Source organism: Cyphomyrmex costatus, unplaced genomic scaffold, assembly GCF_001594065.2.
Source record: "Cyphomyrmex costatus isolate MS0001 unplaced genomic scaffold, Ccosl1.0 scaffold43, whole genome shotgun sequence".
Classification (NCBI taxonomy): domain Eukaryota; kingdom Metazoa; phylum Arthropoda; class Insecta; order Hymenoptera; family Formicidae; genus Cyphomyrmex; species Cyphomyrmex costatus.
In genome coordinates, this window is record NW_017278534.1 from 44111 (window position 1) to 58888 (window position 14778).

At 31.5% G+C, this 14778-nt stretch overlaps 3 protein-coding genes across 7 annotated transcripts in view; 2 read left to right on the forward strand and 1 right to left on the reverse strand.

Moving 5' to 3' along the window:
- Window positions 1–1684: 1684 nt before the first annotated feature.
- Window positions 1685–11778, forward strand: LOC108777443 (zinc finger protein 471). 5 transcript variants are annotated; one of them, XM_018544346.1, is made up of 9 exons: window positions 1814–1984; window positions 3060–3124; window positions 3716–4487; window positions 4562–4765; window positions 5788–6018; window positions 6151–6416; window positions 7220–7613; window positions 10929–11113; window positions 11692–11778. In XM_018544346.1, the coding sequence occupies exons 1-9, from the start codon at window positions 1841–1843 to the stop codon at window positions 11702–11704; spliced, it is 2274 nt and encodes a 757-aa protein (XP_018399848.1). In that variant the 5' UTR covers window positions 1814–1840; the 3' UTR covers window positions 11705–11778. The 5 variants fall into 5 exon arrangements, with proteins under 5 accessions (XP_018399849.1, XP_018399850.1, XP_018399848.1 ...); XM_018544345.1 differs by lacking the exon at window positions 11692–11778 and having other exon boundaries at window positions 10929–11288; XM_018544347.1 differs by lacking the exons at window positions 1814–1984; window positions 3060–3124; window positions 11692–11778 and adding an exon at window positions 1685–1802 and having other exon boundaries at window positions 10929–11286.
- LOC108777444 (Jumonji domain containing 7) lies at window positions 11516–14491 on the reverse strand. The gene is made up of 4 exons (XM_018544351.1): window positions 14347–14491; window positions 12409–12888; window positions 11953–12187; window positions 11516–11860 (listed from the first exon to the last, which is right to left on the reverse strand). The coding sequence occupies exons 1-4, from the start codon at window positions 14405–14407 to the stop codon at window positions 11671–11673; spliced, it is 966 nt and encodes a 321-aa protein (XP_018399853.1). The 5' UTR covers window positions 14408–14491; the 3' UTR covers window positions 11516–11670.
- A 148-nt stretch (window positions 14492–14639) lies between these two features.
- The window catches only part of LOC108777387 (solute carrier family 26 member 6), a 4777-nt gene continuing 4638 nt past the window's right edge, over window positions 14640–14778 (forward strand). The window contains exon 1 of the mRNA XM_018544256.1: window positions 14640–14675. The gene's annotated coding sequence lies outside the window, so the exon portion shown is untranslated. The remainder of the gene's footprint in view (window positions 14676–14778) is intronic.

The window sequence follows — 14778 nt, forward strand, 5'->3', positions numbered from 1 at the left end:
TGGGGGTCTATTCTTGAAAGAGTCCCTGTACTGTCTGAACTATAGTGCACACGGTGCAATAAGTTAAAATGAAACAAACATATATTTGTTTCAATTGAACTTATTACACCGTGTGCACTCAATTCAGACAATGCAGAAACAAAAAAACAGACTTTAGGACTGTAGGAAAGTCGAAACCCTAATGCTGGATTCACACTGCATCCGATTTTCGTCGTACGACGACTCTGCAACTAATCAGGGGACCTATTCTGTACACGATTACTGACAACTGTCAGTGTCGTTAAGTAGCGATAGCCAATAAGAATAGCTCTTTTCTCTTAGAACAGTCCATATCATTGGTTATTGCTACTTAACGACACCGACAGTTGTCGGTAAGCGTGTACAGAATAGGCCCCCAGGAAACAAAATTTTGCTTCGTATCGATGATATGATTTTTCTGATTGGTTGCAAAGTCGTCGTACGACGAAAATCGGATGCAATGTGAATCCAGCATAACCCCAGATCTATAATACGTGTTTTAAGCCCTAAGCTGTAAGAAATTAACCAATTACAGTCGAATTCGAGGAGAATAATCGACTATGATTGGTCCATTCCTTAAAGCTTAAAACTCTATTGTAGATCCGGGCTAATTGATCAATTTCTTAAGCCCGATCTACAATTGCGTAAACGTAGTTGTAGTTGTAAGAATTGACTAATCATAGTTGTATATGAGGAGAATATTCGACTGTCATTAGTCAATTCGTACAACTACAACCACTTACAACTACGTTTACGCAATTGTAGATCGGGCTTTACGGCTTAAAACATCAAAACTTGTGTATATGTACACATATATTTAATTTAATCAACGTCACATTTAATCATACACAGAAAAGAATCCAAACGAAAGGGTTTGAAACGTCTATAATCGATTAGATTTAAACTATATGAATTTACACACGACTAAAATCTGTGTTGGCTTGCATCGGCTTCTGACAGTTAGGGTTGGATTATACTGACCGTAATCTGTTAACTTATGCTGTAATCTGTAAAAATTGACCAATTATAATCGATTATATTCCCCTCTTATTCGACTGTGATTGATCAATTTTTACAGATTACGGCATAAGTTAATAGATTACGGCCAGTATAAATCAACCCTTATAGAAGGCGTGCATCCCTTTGCAGAAGGGCTGCGCAGAATGAAAGGAACAGGGAACAGAGAACAGAGAATAAGAATTTTAACTTATCAGAAATCATGTACTATGGAATACACACTTTCTCTAGGGCGAAAACGTGAAAAGTGAAAATTTTTTGCATGTATGTGTGTATATGTTCATATATAATTCATAAAAATTTTCACTTTTCACGTTGCCGCTCCAGATAAAAAGTTACATGATTGTTACCCTGATAAGTTGAAGTTCTTAATTCTCTGTTCTCTGTTCCCTGTTCCTTTTATTCTACGTAACCCCTTATTGTTCCGTTCCGGTGAAAATATTTTTTACGCCACTGCTCATATTACGCCTCGCTGATTGGTTGCTGCTTCCACACTTGACGCTTGGCGGATGCATATGAATGTACCTTTAAAGGCACCTTAATTTGTGGTACAATACGTATAGTTTCCGGTTACGCGTGCGCGTCGACGCGACTAAACTCCCGCGCGGAAATGGTAATTGGCATTTGGCATCGCTCGCTTGGTGGGGAAGACAGAAAAGGTAGCCTTGAACAATCAGCGTATCGACCGAGCATACATTGAATAGTCATCGCTCAGTGACGTGCAGCGTGTCACCCGAGATCTTGCGGAACAACGAAAGGTATATGCGGTAATCAATGAGCAACAATATATTGAGATCAAACACTCATGCGGCAGTTTCTCAATGTTTTCCCTGCTTCGCAATTGATCCGCTTGACGATAAACTCTTCTCGTTTTACCCCCTCCCCCCTTCCGCTAGGATTGGCCATATTGCTAGCCGTTGATAAATTCACGGGATTTTCGTACCGACTGGTGAGCTTTAGCTTTTGATGGAATCTCGCGATATATACATTTTCATCCGTTTCGTCTGCGTGGTCTTCGACGCGTTCGTGTCCATGATGATCCGAGACGCATCGAGACGCGCGACAAAACATCAACGAATGGAAGGAATTGCGCGCGTGTGGAATTGCAAAGCGGGCATTCAGCCATTTCCGTTACAATGATTGCATCTCCGCGGTGTAAACTAGTGAAAAATGATCACACACACACGCAATTCTTATCCGTCTTTCAAACGATGCTTCTTCGATGTGTCGTTTCATATTCTCACTTTCCTCCTATATCGTTCGTTTTCTCGGTCTTGCACGATTTTGGCTTCGAAAATTCAACTAATACAATCAATAATTAGCAAATAAGATGTTAAAATTAACAATTATTCATGTATATTTCATATAGATTACATCAATATATTGCATTTAATAAATGAAAATATATAAGATCTTTCAGCTCACACAGAATCTTCTTCAGTTATAAAACTATAAAAAAATATGTAAAATATCCTGTACATTCTAACTATATAAAAAGTATAAGTTGAAAAAATTAATGTTGAATTCATAGAGCAATGAAATATGAGTATTAGTACACCAATACTCATCTGCAATAAAAGTAATGTCCAGATATAAAAATCATAATTAAATCCTTATTTAATGGCAAAAATCCTATTAGTCCATCAGTATAAAAATGGGAGTCCAAAAATAATAGCCATGATGTGAACAATGCAATATAAAAATTTCTGGAGTAAAAATTGGTGCTATTGCTCCTATTGAGAATCAAAGCTGAAAATAATTCTATTGTAGATAAAATTAAAACTTTCTTTGAGTTAAACATCTTATGTATTTTAATTTATTGTATGAAATGTAATTTCAAATACACTATACATAAATAATTGTTAATTTAACATTTTATTTGCTCATTATTAGTCGTATTAGTTGAATTTTAGATTTGCAGTACGAAAATATTTTAGTTTATATGTCATTATGTATTATAGATTTCCCTGATATTTTTGTATGGGATATTTTTTGAAAATAGGATAACACCCTTTTTGCTACAGAAGTTGAAAAACATTACCAGGAGACGAAAGAGTAACTACAAACACAGTATTAAAGTGCTCACTAGGCATGTTCTGTATACATATTTTATTTCCGCAGAAATTATTTAAATCAACAAAAGAAATAAATGATATCGAAAATTGTTTGATTAAAAATAAAGAAAATAGTATATATTAATTTAAGGTATTTTAAAAGTTTATTTTTAAATTAAATTGTGAATAACACACAAAATGTCTATTGCAGATAAAATTAAAATTTTCTTTTTTTTTTAAAGTATATAAGATATGAATAATTAAACAATATAAGATATAATTTTATATGATATGCATATTCAATCAATCAATAAATATAAAAAATATAAGTAAATAAAATCTCAAGTGGATATAGTACACAGTAGATTTTATAACAGAGTAAACATATGTTAATGTTACCATCAAATAGTGAATGATATTATTAGCTACATTTTTTATCATTTTTGTGACAGTAATGTTGTACTGGATTAGTTGTTTTTGTATTTTGGTGCAAGTCAGTTATTTGTATGCGATTTTCATAATTTTTTGTAGCAAAGGATAACTTTGACGTTTGCTTATACATATCTAATTGATTTTATAATATAGAATACATTTGTGTATTTATTCTTCAAATACAATCTTCGTAGGTATTTAAAAATGGAGTTATCGTCAGAAGTATTGGAGAGCTTGGTTATAGATAACAGGGATGTTATGGAGGTATTGAAAGATGGAAATGTTATGGAAGGAGACATCATATTTGAATCTGAAATGATTAACGAAGATTCTGAGGAAGCAGAAATAGAAGAAATTATAGAGATAATTGAGGAAGTCGATGAAAACGAAACATGTCTAGATGATGATATCTCGGATAAGGAAAAATTAACAGATGCAAAGGATACTGACACAATCGAAAAAACAAAGAAAAATGACAAAGCAATTAATAAAAATATAGAGTTCTTTGGCTTTGACGACGAGAATTCAACATCTACTATGCAATTTGAAAAAGAATCAATCAAACCTGTAAACAATAGCGCATCGAAAACCACTAAAAAACAAGTAATAAATTATGACGTCGATGAAGATTGGCAAGATGAGGAGTTGGAGCGAGAGGATGGGTTGGACAATAATTCTGAGTTGACTGATAATCAGGCAAGCAGTTTACGAACGCAGGCTGATAAAAAGCATGTAAATAATCAGACTGTCTTACTGCAAACAAATAACCTTTCCACGGGAAAGGCGGATAAATCTCGGACAGAATCTTATGGGAAGAAAGCAAATGACATTGTAGATGACAGTGATTTAACTCAAGAGATAGTGAAAAATACAGAGAACAATCTGTTATACACTGTGCTAGGCACAAAGAAGCAAGATTCTTCTACTAAACAGCAACAAGAGAAACATAATGATCATTATGTTAAAGTTAGTATTTGATGAACATATTGTGTGTGTATGTGTGAATAATCTTTTAATATTAATGAGCAATTTTATTCTAGATGGAACGACTTGAAGCAAACACTATACCAGTTGAGGGTACTATTTACTATGAAGGAGATAACATGGAGACGTTGTATGTAGCGCAAGCCATGGATGATAACGAACAGTACCAGTATGATAACGCGACGATGGAACAAGATGAACAAGTAACCTGGGAAGTGGCAAATTCCGAGACCAATCCAAATCAAGAAGATAATTCTCAAGTATACAATATAATATTTACATTCAAAAATTCTACAAGGACAAAAGTGATATTAATAATATTAATCGAGGAAAGTGTAAAGCCAAATCGAGTCTAGAAAACAAGATGTTAATGTTTTATTATATTGTGTGAAATTTATATACTGCGTATGTAGTCCCCCCCGCGACGCTGATAGATTTTCAGCATTGACGCATACATATTCACTACCGCAGTAATATCACTTTAGTTAAATTGAGAATCAATTTAACCAATTTTTGATGTCTATAGCATCTTATTAGATCTTATGTTGAAAGACATATATTAAAATTTAATATTAAAGTATTAATTTAAAATCCGTGAAAACTAAGATAGCGAAGAATATCACAAGTTGGCGTTTTGTCCCGGCTTCCACTACTGGACTCATCAGTAAGGTAATGTAGTGGGAGCCTACCTTAGACGTCTGGGAAGATGTTAGAAAGAAGTTCTATATAAACAATTACTCATGTAATTCGGCACTTGCGAGAAATGGCATGAGTAACTATAGACCTCTGTTGGCTAGTCGACTCAATTTAACTAAAGTGATATTACTGCGGTAGTGAATATGTATGCGTCAATGCTGAAAATCTATCAGCGTCGCGGGGGGGACTACATACGCAGTATATAAATTTCACACAATATAATAAAACATTAACATCTTGTTTTCTAGACTCGATTTGGCTTTACACTTTCCTCGATTTTTAAATCACACATCAATTATTATTATCTTTCATTATATTAATAATATTAGTTAATAGCAGTCTAGTCGACCATAAATCTTGTTAATTCAATAGTACAGTAATAATGAAATGAATGCTTTTGTTTTGCTAAATGTTATTTAAATGTTATTTGTTTTTATTGAAATTATTATTAAATTACAATTAAATTGAAATTATTTTAAAAATTATATTTAATTAGAGTAATATTATTAATACAATATCACTCGTTTTTCTATATATTAAAATACATATTATAAATAAATATTAATACTTCTTTCTGGTTTTTAAGGATCAAATATTTTTGCACGAGGACGAAGATGGTCAATTATATTTTAAGGATGCTAGTGGAATTTTACAACCAGTATACTTAACCGAGGATGGAAATTACGCAATTGCTGAAAACAATGATGATAATACCAATAAAGACTCGCAACCTAAATCTCATCAGAATAATAGTACAGCCCAAGAAGAGACTTTCATTTTGCCTGATGTAGAGTCGAAATCCACTTCTAATAAACAGGTACCAATGAATTGTACATTAATTAATTTGTGTGTGAAAGAGAAATGCGCGCACACACATACACACATGTACGTATGTATGCATATATGATATATATAAACATTTTTTCTATTTATGTTTATAATTCGCTAGACAACTAGTAGTACAGTATTATCGCCATCGTTTCAAGATTATGATAATGAAGATAATACTGTGACTATATCCTTGATAATATCGGAGGATGAGAATGGACAAAAGAGAACTCAAGTTATTATACCGACAACAGACAATTTGAAGTGCGACATCTGTAATAAAAGCTTTAAAACATCTTTCCAGTTACTCAGGCATAATAGACTAAAACATGCTCGTGAGGAAGATATAACTACAAGAAACTTTCCTTGTGACTCTTGTCCTAAAAGGTTAGTTGAAAAATGTAGTAATGTGTATGTGTATACACACACACATGTATATACAATGCACGCACTATATATATATATATATATATATAAAGCATATGTGTATATACAAGGTGGTCTATCCAATTAGAATATTTCAAAAATATTTGAAAAAAATTTGCTCTGTTACAAAAGGAAAAGATAATGCCCTTGATTTTAAGAAGATATTCTTAAGGTTAAAATCAGAATAAGATTACCTAAAATTTTTTAGATAGAATTATACATTTTTTAGATAGAATTTTTTTATATAATATGATTTTTCATATTACTCTGCATATGAAGGTATTACGAAAAAAATACTTCAATATAGTTGGTATTTTATACTTTATTCTGGCATTGATATTTTATATATTATACATAAAATATCAAATATGTTATAAATTATTCATAATTAAAATATCTCCCTTAAAATCTTATTACTCTTATTTAAAATTTTTTTTATTCTACGTATGTCTTAGGGTTGGATTATACTGGTTGTAATCTGTTAACTTATGCCGTAATCTGTAAAAATTGACCAATTATAATCGATTATTCCCCTCTCATTCGACTGTGATTGGTCAATTTTTACAGATTACGGCGTAAGTTAACAGATTACGGCCAGTATAAATCAACCTTTATATTCTCGAAATATTTTAGTGCGTCAATAAAAATAAAACACTAATATATATACACACATGGTATGTGTTTTATTATGTATTATTTATATTATTTTATTTATTCAAATTCTTATTAGAATACTTATAAAATCAATTTTTTATTTTTTCCAGATATCCAGATCAAAGTTCGCTCGCCCGTCATCGAAAGACTCACACTGGTGATCGACCGTTTCAGTGCTTGGAATGCCACAAAAATTTCCCTACGTCGACAGCATTACGCCGTCATTTGACACTACACAATTCTCAATCGCGACCACTTCCTTGTATTTACTGTGGTAGGCGGTTCATGGATAAGTCCAGCTTAACAAAACACGAAGAATCACATATGCCTAATGATCAACGCAAGTACACATGTGATGTATGCCAAAAGACTTTCTACCACATAACTGATCTGACTATGCACAAGAAACATCATGACCCCGACAAGAAATTCGATTGTGAGGTTTGCGGTCGCGAATTCAATAGACTGAATAATTTGCAGAGACACATGATGGTACACCAACAAGTACGTATAATTATTTTAATTATATTTTGTAATTTGTAAACCAGAGCTTTTCAAGTCGCGCACTGCATGCACGAAATTTCGTGCCCGTGGTGTATGAGTTGGAAGACTGCTATAAATTCTTTTATGCATAAATGTATACATACATGGTGAGTCAGTAAAATGTTACAGATTTATATCTTGGAAACAAAGCATTTTAATAAAAAATATTTTATATAAAAGTTGTGAAGTTGTTGTTTGAAGAGAGACATAAGATAATGCAATTGGTTTGATCTCGAAGAGTTGTTTGAAAATCACATAAAAGTCATCATCAATTTCTTAAATGGAACTCCGCACGTTTCATTGTATATTATTATAGTATATTTCGAGAGCTTTCCAAAACACTATATATGATAAAATATTTTTTCATTAAATATTTGAGTTGTAAGGCTTGAAAATTACAGTGCTGCCAATTTTAGCCGTCAGTCAAACATCTTAGTATTACTTAAGGCATTACAGCTGAAATCTCTTGAATGTTGTTCCAGGATTATGATCTAGATAACATTTGTCAAGATCAAAGTTATTAGAAATTGTTTCTCTTATTTTTACGTCAAAATTATCTTTTATAAAAAGAATACCGCTTTTCTAGAAATAAATCATTATTCTTTTTAAATAAATTTTAACCAACTAGAAAAGACTAGACTTCGATTAGTGATGTGTACATTAAGGTGGTTCTACAGTAAATCAAGTTATCATAGAAATGTCTTATTTTTTTTAACGAAGTATTGAACTTGACGTGTGCAAAATTCTAGAATAGGTTATCAATGAAATAAGAAAGAAAAAAAATGTTAAAAACGTAATTTTTAAGAGATAAAAAAACACCACTGTGAATGTCCAAAAACATAGGGTAACTTTAGGAATTTTTTTATAGTTAAAGTAATAATAGAAATTCGGGGGTTTAAAGGCTTTTAATGTACATATTTAAAGATACAAAAAAAAACATTTTTTTAAATATTTTTTGTGTCAAGATGGCATTGCTAGAGCTTGGCATGTGGACTGCTTTTTTTTTTCATGAGCCTCCGCGGCTTGCAGCAGAAGTACTACACGTTTTCACTAAGGATAAAATCCAAAATTTTTTTATAATCTGCATTAAATTTGCTAGAGAAGTACATATGTATATGTTAAAATATTGATTTTTATAGAAATAGTAAATATTTTTAAAAATAATGTTTTATTTTTATTTAAAAAATTCAATAAAAAAGTATTTGTAACAAAAATAGTTTTTACCCGATTGAAAAAATCATGTATACTTCTCTAGAGAATTAGTTTAGCAACTGCTGTAAAAATTTCGAGTGGATTGGATAACATTTATTAAAGTTATGCTGCAAGCCAATTGGAAAAACATGGTTTCGAAAAAAAACGCATTTAAAGTTTTGAGTGTGTGTAACATTATTTCAAATTTAATTATAGAAATTTTTAATTTACTTTTACGATGCTTACACCATATAACTATCCTTCCACATTAATGTTTTCTTTCTCTTCTACTTTCCTGAAGGATGTGCAAGGTCTACGAGCGTGATCCTTTTTAGACAGCTTCAGTTTCTTTGCTGTTGTACAGATGCTCTTAGATTCTCCTTCCATAGCATGTCGATTAGGTCATCCATTTGATATCTTACTTTTCAAAGGCGCAAGTTTTTTCCTTAGTACTTTTTTATTCTATATACTTTATCGCTCATGGCTGTGTTTAAAAATATTACTCGAGTATCCCCGTGTATCGTCTTATCCTTGTTTACTATTAAATGAACAACAAAGATAAGATGATACTCAGGGAAATCTGGGTGATATTTCTAAACGTAGCCCATGATAATAGTAATTAATTTTACAGAATTTTGCAAACTGGAGCAGCAATAGCAACAGGTATATGACAACCTCCTAGGTCGAGAACGGCATTTCAACGGCTATATTCACCGTTATATTCAAAATATTTCAGGTCGGAAACTACTAGCATCTTTTAGGATGACATATATACTGAAGTTCACTGTTCATCAGCGATCGATATCATGTATTTTAAGAGCGTGAAAATATTTAACCGCTGCACGCTACTCCGAAACGTTTAGCTGGCGTCACGCCTTGCTTAAAAAAATCAGCATAAAAATTACTTAAGGCTTCCGAGTGCTCAGCCAAGAACTCCGCGTTGATGGTGGCGAAATTAGTCGACCGAATTAGTCGGCGGCTTGGCAAAACTAGTAGTCACATACAAGTACGAGCCCATGTCTGTATGTTCATTTTCGAGCCGAAGACAAGCACATGGATATGGGTTCGTGCTGGTGTGTGTTATAGTGCCTTGCCACGGTAAAGGCCTAAACTAATAGGCGTAAAAAGTGATATTTTGACACCAAAATTTTGCGTTGCGTGCCATTTCTATATTATATGCTTAATTGTGAAAATGGGACTTATCTCATACTTATGAAAATCCTAAAAATGGGCAAACGCTACCCTTATTTTGGAATTTCGTACGTAAAAGCGTATTTTTCATTCATTTCCATAGCTATTAAACCGTGTGTTTCCTGTCGAATATAGGCTCACTTTATATGTCTTTTATGACCATTGACTAACTATCAAGGGAGGAAAGTATAGTTTCTGCCCATTCTTACAAATGTAGAGCGATCTCGTTAAGATTTATCCAAATTGTCTTCATTAAAAAATGGAACGCAACAAAAATAAACATATCATTCTCACTTATAACGTTACGATTCCAACATAGCCGTCGCGACTACCTCAGAAGCCTTAAAATTGTTTTTACGTATAAGATTGCACCTTATTCTAAAAAGACTAAAGAATTATTTAAAATAAAAATTTTTCGATTTTTTGAAAATTTCACAGTGGTGTTCTCTCTTAAATGTATAATCTAGTGACAAATAAGAGGCCCTATGTTTAACAAAAACATTACCACAAATTTCTCTAAGAAAGATTATAATAGTTAAAAAAATTACAATTGTAATGATCATAAAAGGAGTAATAAATCATTCGGACATTTTAGAAAGATATTTAATGTTGAAATGTGACAAAATATTGAGAAATGGCGAAACTTCTTTTTATTTCATTACTTTTGCATACTAAATATTGTTTATTTCATACTGCTTCATTAAAATATATACGTAGTTTTAATATTCTATCCAAATTATACAGATATTTGTGATTTTGGGTGAGACATCCCAAATTTTCGATACTTTACTGCAGATCTACCTTAATACATTCAATTTTAAATTTCTTTGCACATTTATAATTTTTTTATTTGGATTTATATAATTATAAATTATTTTTCTTTTTCGCAAATAGCAACAAGGAGCAAATGAGGAAATACTTTCTTGTGATGTATGTGGAATTACATACAAATTCATGAGTTCATTAACAAGGCACATGGTAACCACGCATATGAATCCTGAAAAACTGCGACAACAGGCGGAGGAGCAGCGAAGAAAACGCGAGAACAATTACCGGAAATACCTAGAAAACCGAAAAATGTACGAAACTCATAGTACAAAACGTAAATATAATTTACTTGCCGCAGAAAGCGACGAAACAACTTGATTTAAATTTTTCAATTTTGTTTCTTGACAGTTTCGTAAAGCATACAACAATATGATTATAATTTTTGTAAGAATAATAACGTATTTTATGTTATTATTTTTGTATCATTGACGTAATGACAAAATAGACATTTCATTTAATAAGTATATCAATAACATATTAATTGAAAACTATGTGAGAAGTTTTGATTAGTATATAAGTATGTTATGGAATAATATAAATATTATCAATGTGTGTTATATGCCATAAGCGACATATATACATATAATCTATTCAAAATATACATACATGTATACTGCGCATACACACACATGTGTATGTATATGTGTGCATATGTGTGTGTGTGTGTGTGTGCATATACAATATTAGAGAAAAAGAGGAAGATATAAATACATAAGAATAAGATTTCATTTGCATGCACATGACTTAAAATAAAATAGTACCATCTATACACATAAATATTTAAAGCGTGCCTTAACCACTTACTCGTTTATTTGCACAATGTTTCCAGTGCTTTGAAGTAAGCATACTTAATATCGAATTCCATATCGTACCAATAATTGATGGATATGCAAGCATGTGATTGTGTTACATGATGGAACCATAAGGATGGCAAGTACAATATATCTCCAGCTCTGAGTGTCACTTTTAAGTTGTGTATGTTACGATATTCTGGATATCTTTAAGTAAATTTTTGATTTTTTTATTAGTCTTGAAAATAAATGTCATTTTGAAAATAAAAACCACTACTATATACTATGTGTCACTAAACTTTTCGTAGTCTGGATTTAAAGGATCTATACATATCCATGGCGTTGATGTGATTCTTCTTGAATCGAGCGTTTCGTTAATTGGTTCAATAATCCATTTTCCGGGTTTGTATTCCTTGTAAACAGCAGATGGATAATTTTGATATGGAATCCACGGTAAATCCGTAGGAGGATGTAAAATGAAGTTTTTCTCACCAGACATAACACAATATATATTTTCGTAATGATCTTTGTGCACTATAAATTATATAAAAACATATAATTTAATTCGAATGTTATTCATCTTTAAAATGAACTATATACATTTATAAATGTATGCATGAACAGAAATACATCTTTTAAAATTCTTGAAATTATGGACATGAAATTTACGTAAATGATGATGTATCTCTTATATCATTTAGACATCCACGCACTTTCGAGACTATTACTGTTACTAAGTAAAATAAAGACTTTACTAGAAGTTATAGCTCTTTCGTCCCCCATCCAAAAGTTTACGGCATCAGGATACTTTCCAAATGCTTCACTGGCCCACGATATTTCACTTTCTGCATCCGGCCACAACTTATGAAAGCTGTGTATAAAATTCGAGTTTTGTTCCTGTATATAAAATACACTATTTTCTTTTGGATTTTCTAATGTATCAAGAAATGTTGACATTGTAAGTAAACGCTCCTCAGGCATTACGAAAAATTCTTCGATACCGTCATCCCCTTTAATTATTGCATCTGCATAGCCATTTGGCGTTACAGCGACTGAAATCTTTTCATCGTCAAGCACTTTGCGGAAATATGGTATAGACCATTTGCCTACAGCAGGCCAATGTTTTACTCCATCTCTTATTACTAATGGTACATTTTTCGAAACGTATTCTCTGTAGAAGACGAGTGGCGTAATTGAGTGATTTATTTCTGCAACTTCACTTTGCAAGTACAACTCTACAATATAAAAAATGGTAATATAATTATATAAATATATAACAATTGTAAAAAAAACTCATACTATTATTTATGATAAAAAAATTTGATCATTTTTTCACATATGGGACGAATTAGAGAGAACGTCACGTAAAATATTCAAAAAGTTTCGTATATTTTTATTCTAAAACAACTACACAGATATAAAACGAGTTACATAATTATAAATTATAAAAATATTTGACTTGTTTTATAGTATACGTACGTCAAAGAAGTAATGAGAATCACAATTTTACATAATTGTGGAAATAACGAAAATTGCGCGTTTTAATTCACATAAATTACATATTTTTGTATAAAAAGTGCGCACATGTATAAAGTTGGCACCTCATATTTTTGGCACCGTAAGTTTTTTATGCAAGTTTCATTTTGGTTCTGCAATAGTTCTATAATTCCTGATAGGTTTTAGAAGTAATTTTATTGGTTTAGCTAAAAAAATAGCACTTAAAATTTTGAAGTACTAACTTATCGTGGCGCCACAAGATTCGAAAAAAAAAAAAAAAAAAAAAAAAAAAAAAAAAAAAACCTGATAAGCTTTGATAATATAATTCCGGTCTCTAAGTATTTTTAAATAATTATTAAATTTGTCGCGCTTTGGCATCGCACCGTAAGAATAAAGTACTTCTTTAAAAGCCAATTCCAGACGATTTTTTGCGTTTAATAATATCTAATTAGATTTCAGATCCAGAGGAATACATCAATAGTAGAACTATTTTAATAGTTCTACTATTGATGTATTCCTTTAATTTAAAATCTAACTGGATGATCTAAAAGAATACCAATAACAGCAAGGGTTCATTCAATAACTATTGAGTCTGCTGGACATAGTTATTATATGTCAAAGTCATCGGAGAAACCTCTCTGATAGAGTTTCTTTTACTAGAATTGTTACTACAATCTAGAGCGTAACAGGCCTATCTCAAAGAAAAATGGCTTATTAGCCTTAAATTTATATTGGTTGTATTCAGTAGGATTATGGCTAAAATGCAATTATATTAATGAGTCCAGTCATCAGCTGCGTCTATGATAGACTGGCACTTCCGAGGCATATTCACGTGGCAAAGACATCTAGATTCACAATCACAGCTCTAGGAATTGTTTTCTCTACTAAACGTAGCCATTATCTAACTTATCGACATCAAAAATTTTGAAATTAAAAAGAAATTATATTTACATTTGTGTTATATTTACAAATTACATTTACATTTGTGTTTATATAGCTCTTTCATAAATATATTTAATGACGTAATAAGTAGATAATTCAACGAAAAGTCGCAAATTATAATACAAGTATTTATGATATGTATGAAAACGTAACTAAATATCAATACTTAAATCAATCCTTTTGCAGTCTCGATATATGTTAAATTGATTACAAGGTTAACTCGCGAAAGTCTTGAAGAAAATAAGAAGACGAACCTTTTGCCTCTTGTGATAGAACATGAAACATCTCTTGGATTCTAGCCTCAGAATTTGACATTATTCGAAATAAAAGAAATGTTGTGAAACGTTTATCAAAATAGCACCAACAAATCTAAACTAATCTAAACAAATCTGACAAGCGGCCGCAAAGCAGATGTATTCATGTATTGTAGGTTAGGAGATGTTAATTGATACAAATGAATGTGTACATATACAGCCAATCAATACATTTGAAACTTGTCGGTTTATTAGTCACGTCGTCACGTGCTGGTATTTTCTGTCTCTTTGCTGAGGATTACAAGGGACCGAAGAATCCGCTTTAGTATGTATGTATGTATTACATATAAATTTACGTTTGTCATTGAACAATTAAAACGAGATAATGATAGAGTTTAAAAAATATTTATAATTTTAATCTAATTCTATACA

Bases quoted from the DNA above. Each gene is read 5' to 3' on its own strand.
- LOC108777443 (XM_018544345.1), top strand. From the start codon at position 1,841: ATGCGGCAGTTTCTCAATGTTTTCCCTGCTTCGCAATTGATCCGCTTG. The intron at 1,985-3,059 runs GTGAGCTTTAGC...TTTTTGCTACAG, and splicing joins CGGGATTTTCGTACCGACTG to AAGTTGAAAAACATTACCAG. The intron at 7,614-10,928 runs GTACGTATAATT...TTTCGCAAATAG, and splicing joins ACATGATGGTACACCAACAA to CAACAAGGAGCAAATGAGGA.
- LOC108777444 (XM_018544351.1), bottom strand. From the start codon at position 14,407: ATGTCAAATTCTGAGGCTAGAATCCAAGAGATGTTTCATGTTCTATCA. The intron at 12,889-14,346 runs GTTCGTCTTCTT...TTTATATTGTAG, and splicing joins TCTATCACAAGAGGCAAAAG to AGTTGTACTTGCAAAGTGAA. The intron at 11,861-11,952 runs GTTTAGTGACAC...ATTTACTTAAAG, and splicing joins TTAAATCCAGACTACGAAAA to ATATCCAGAATATCGTAACA.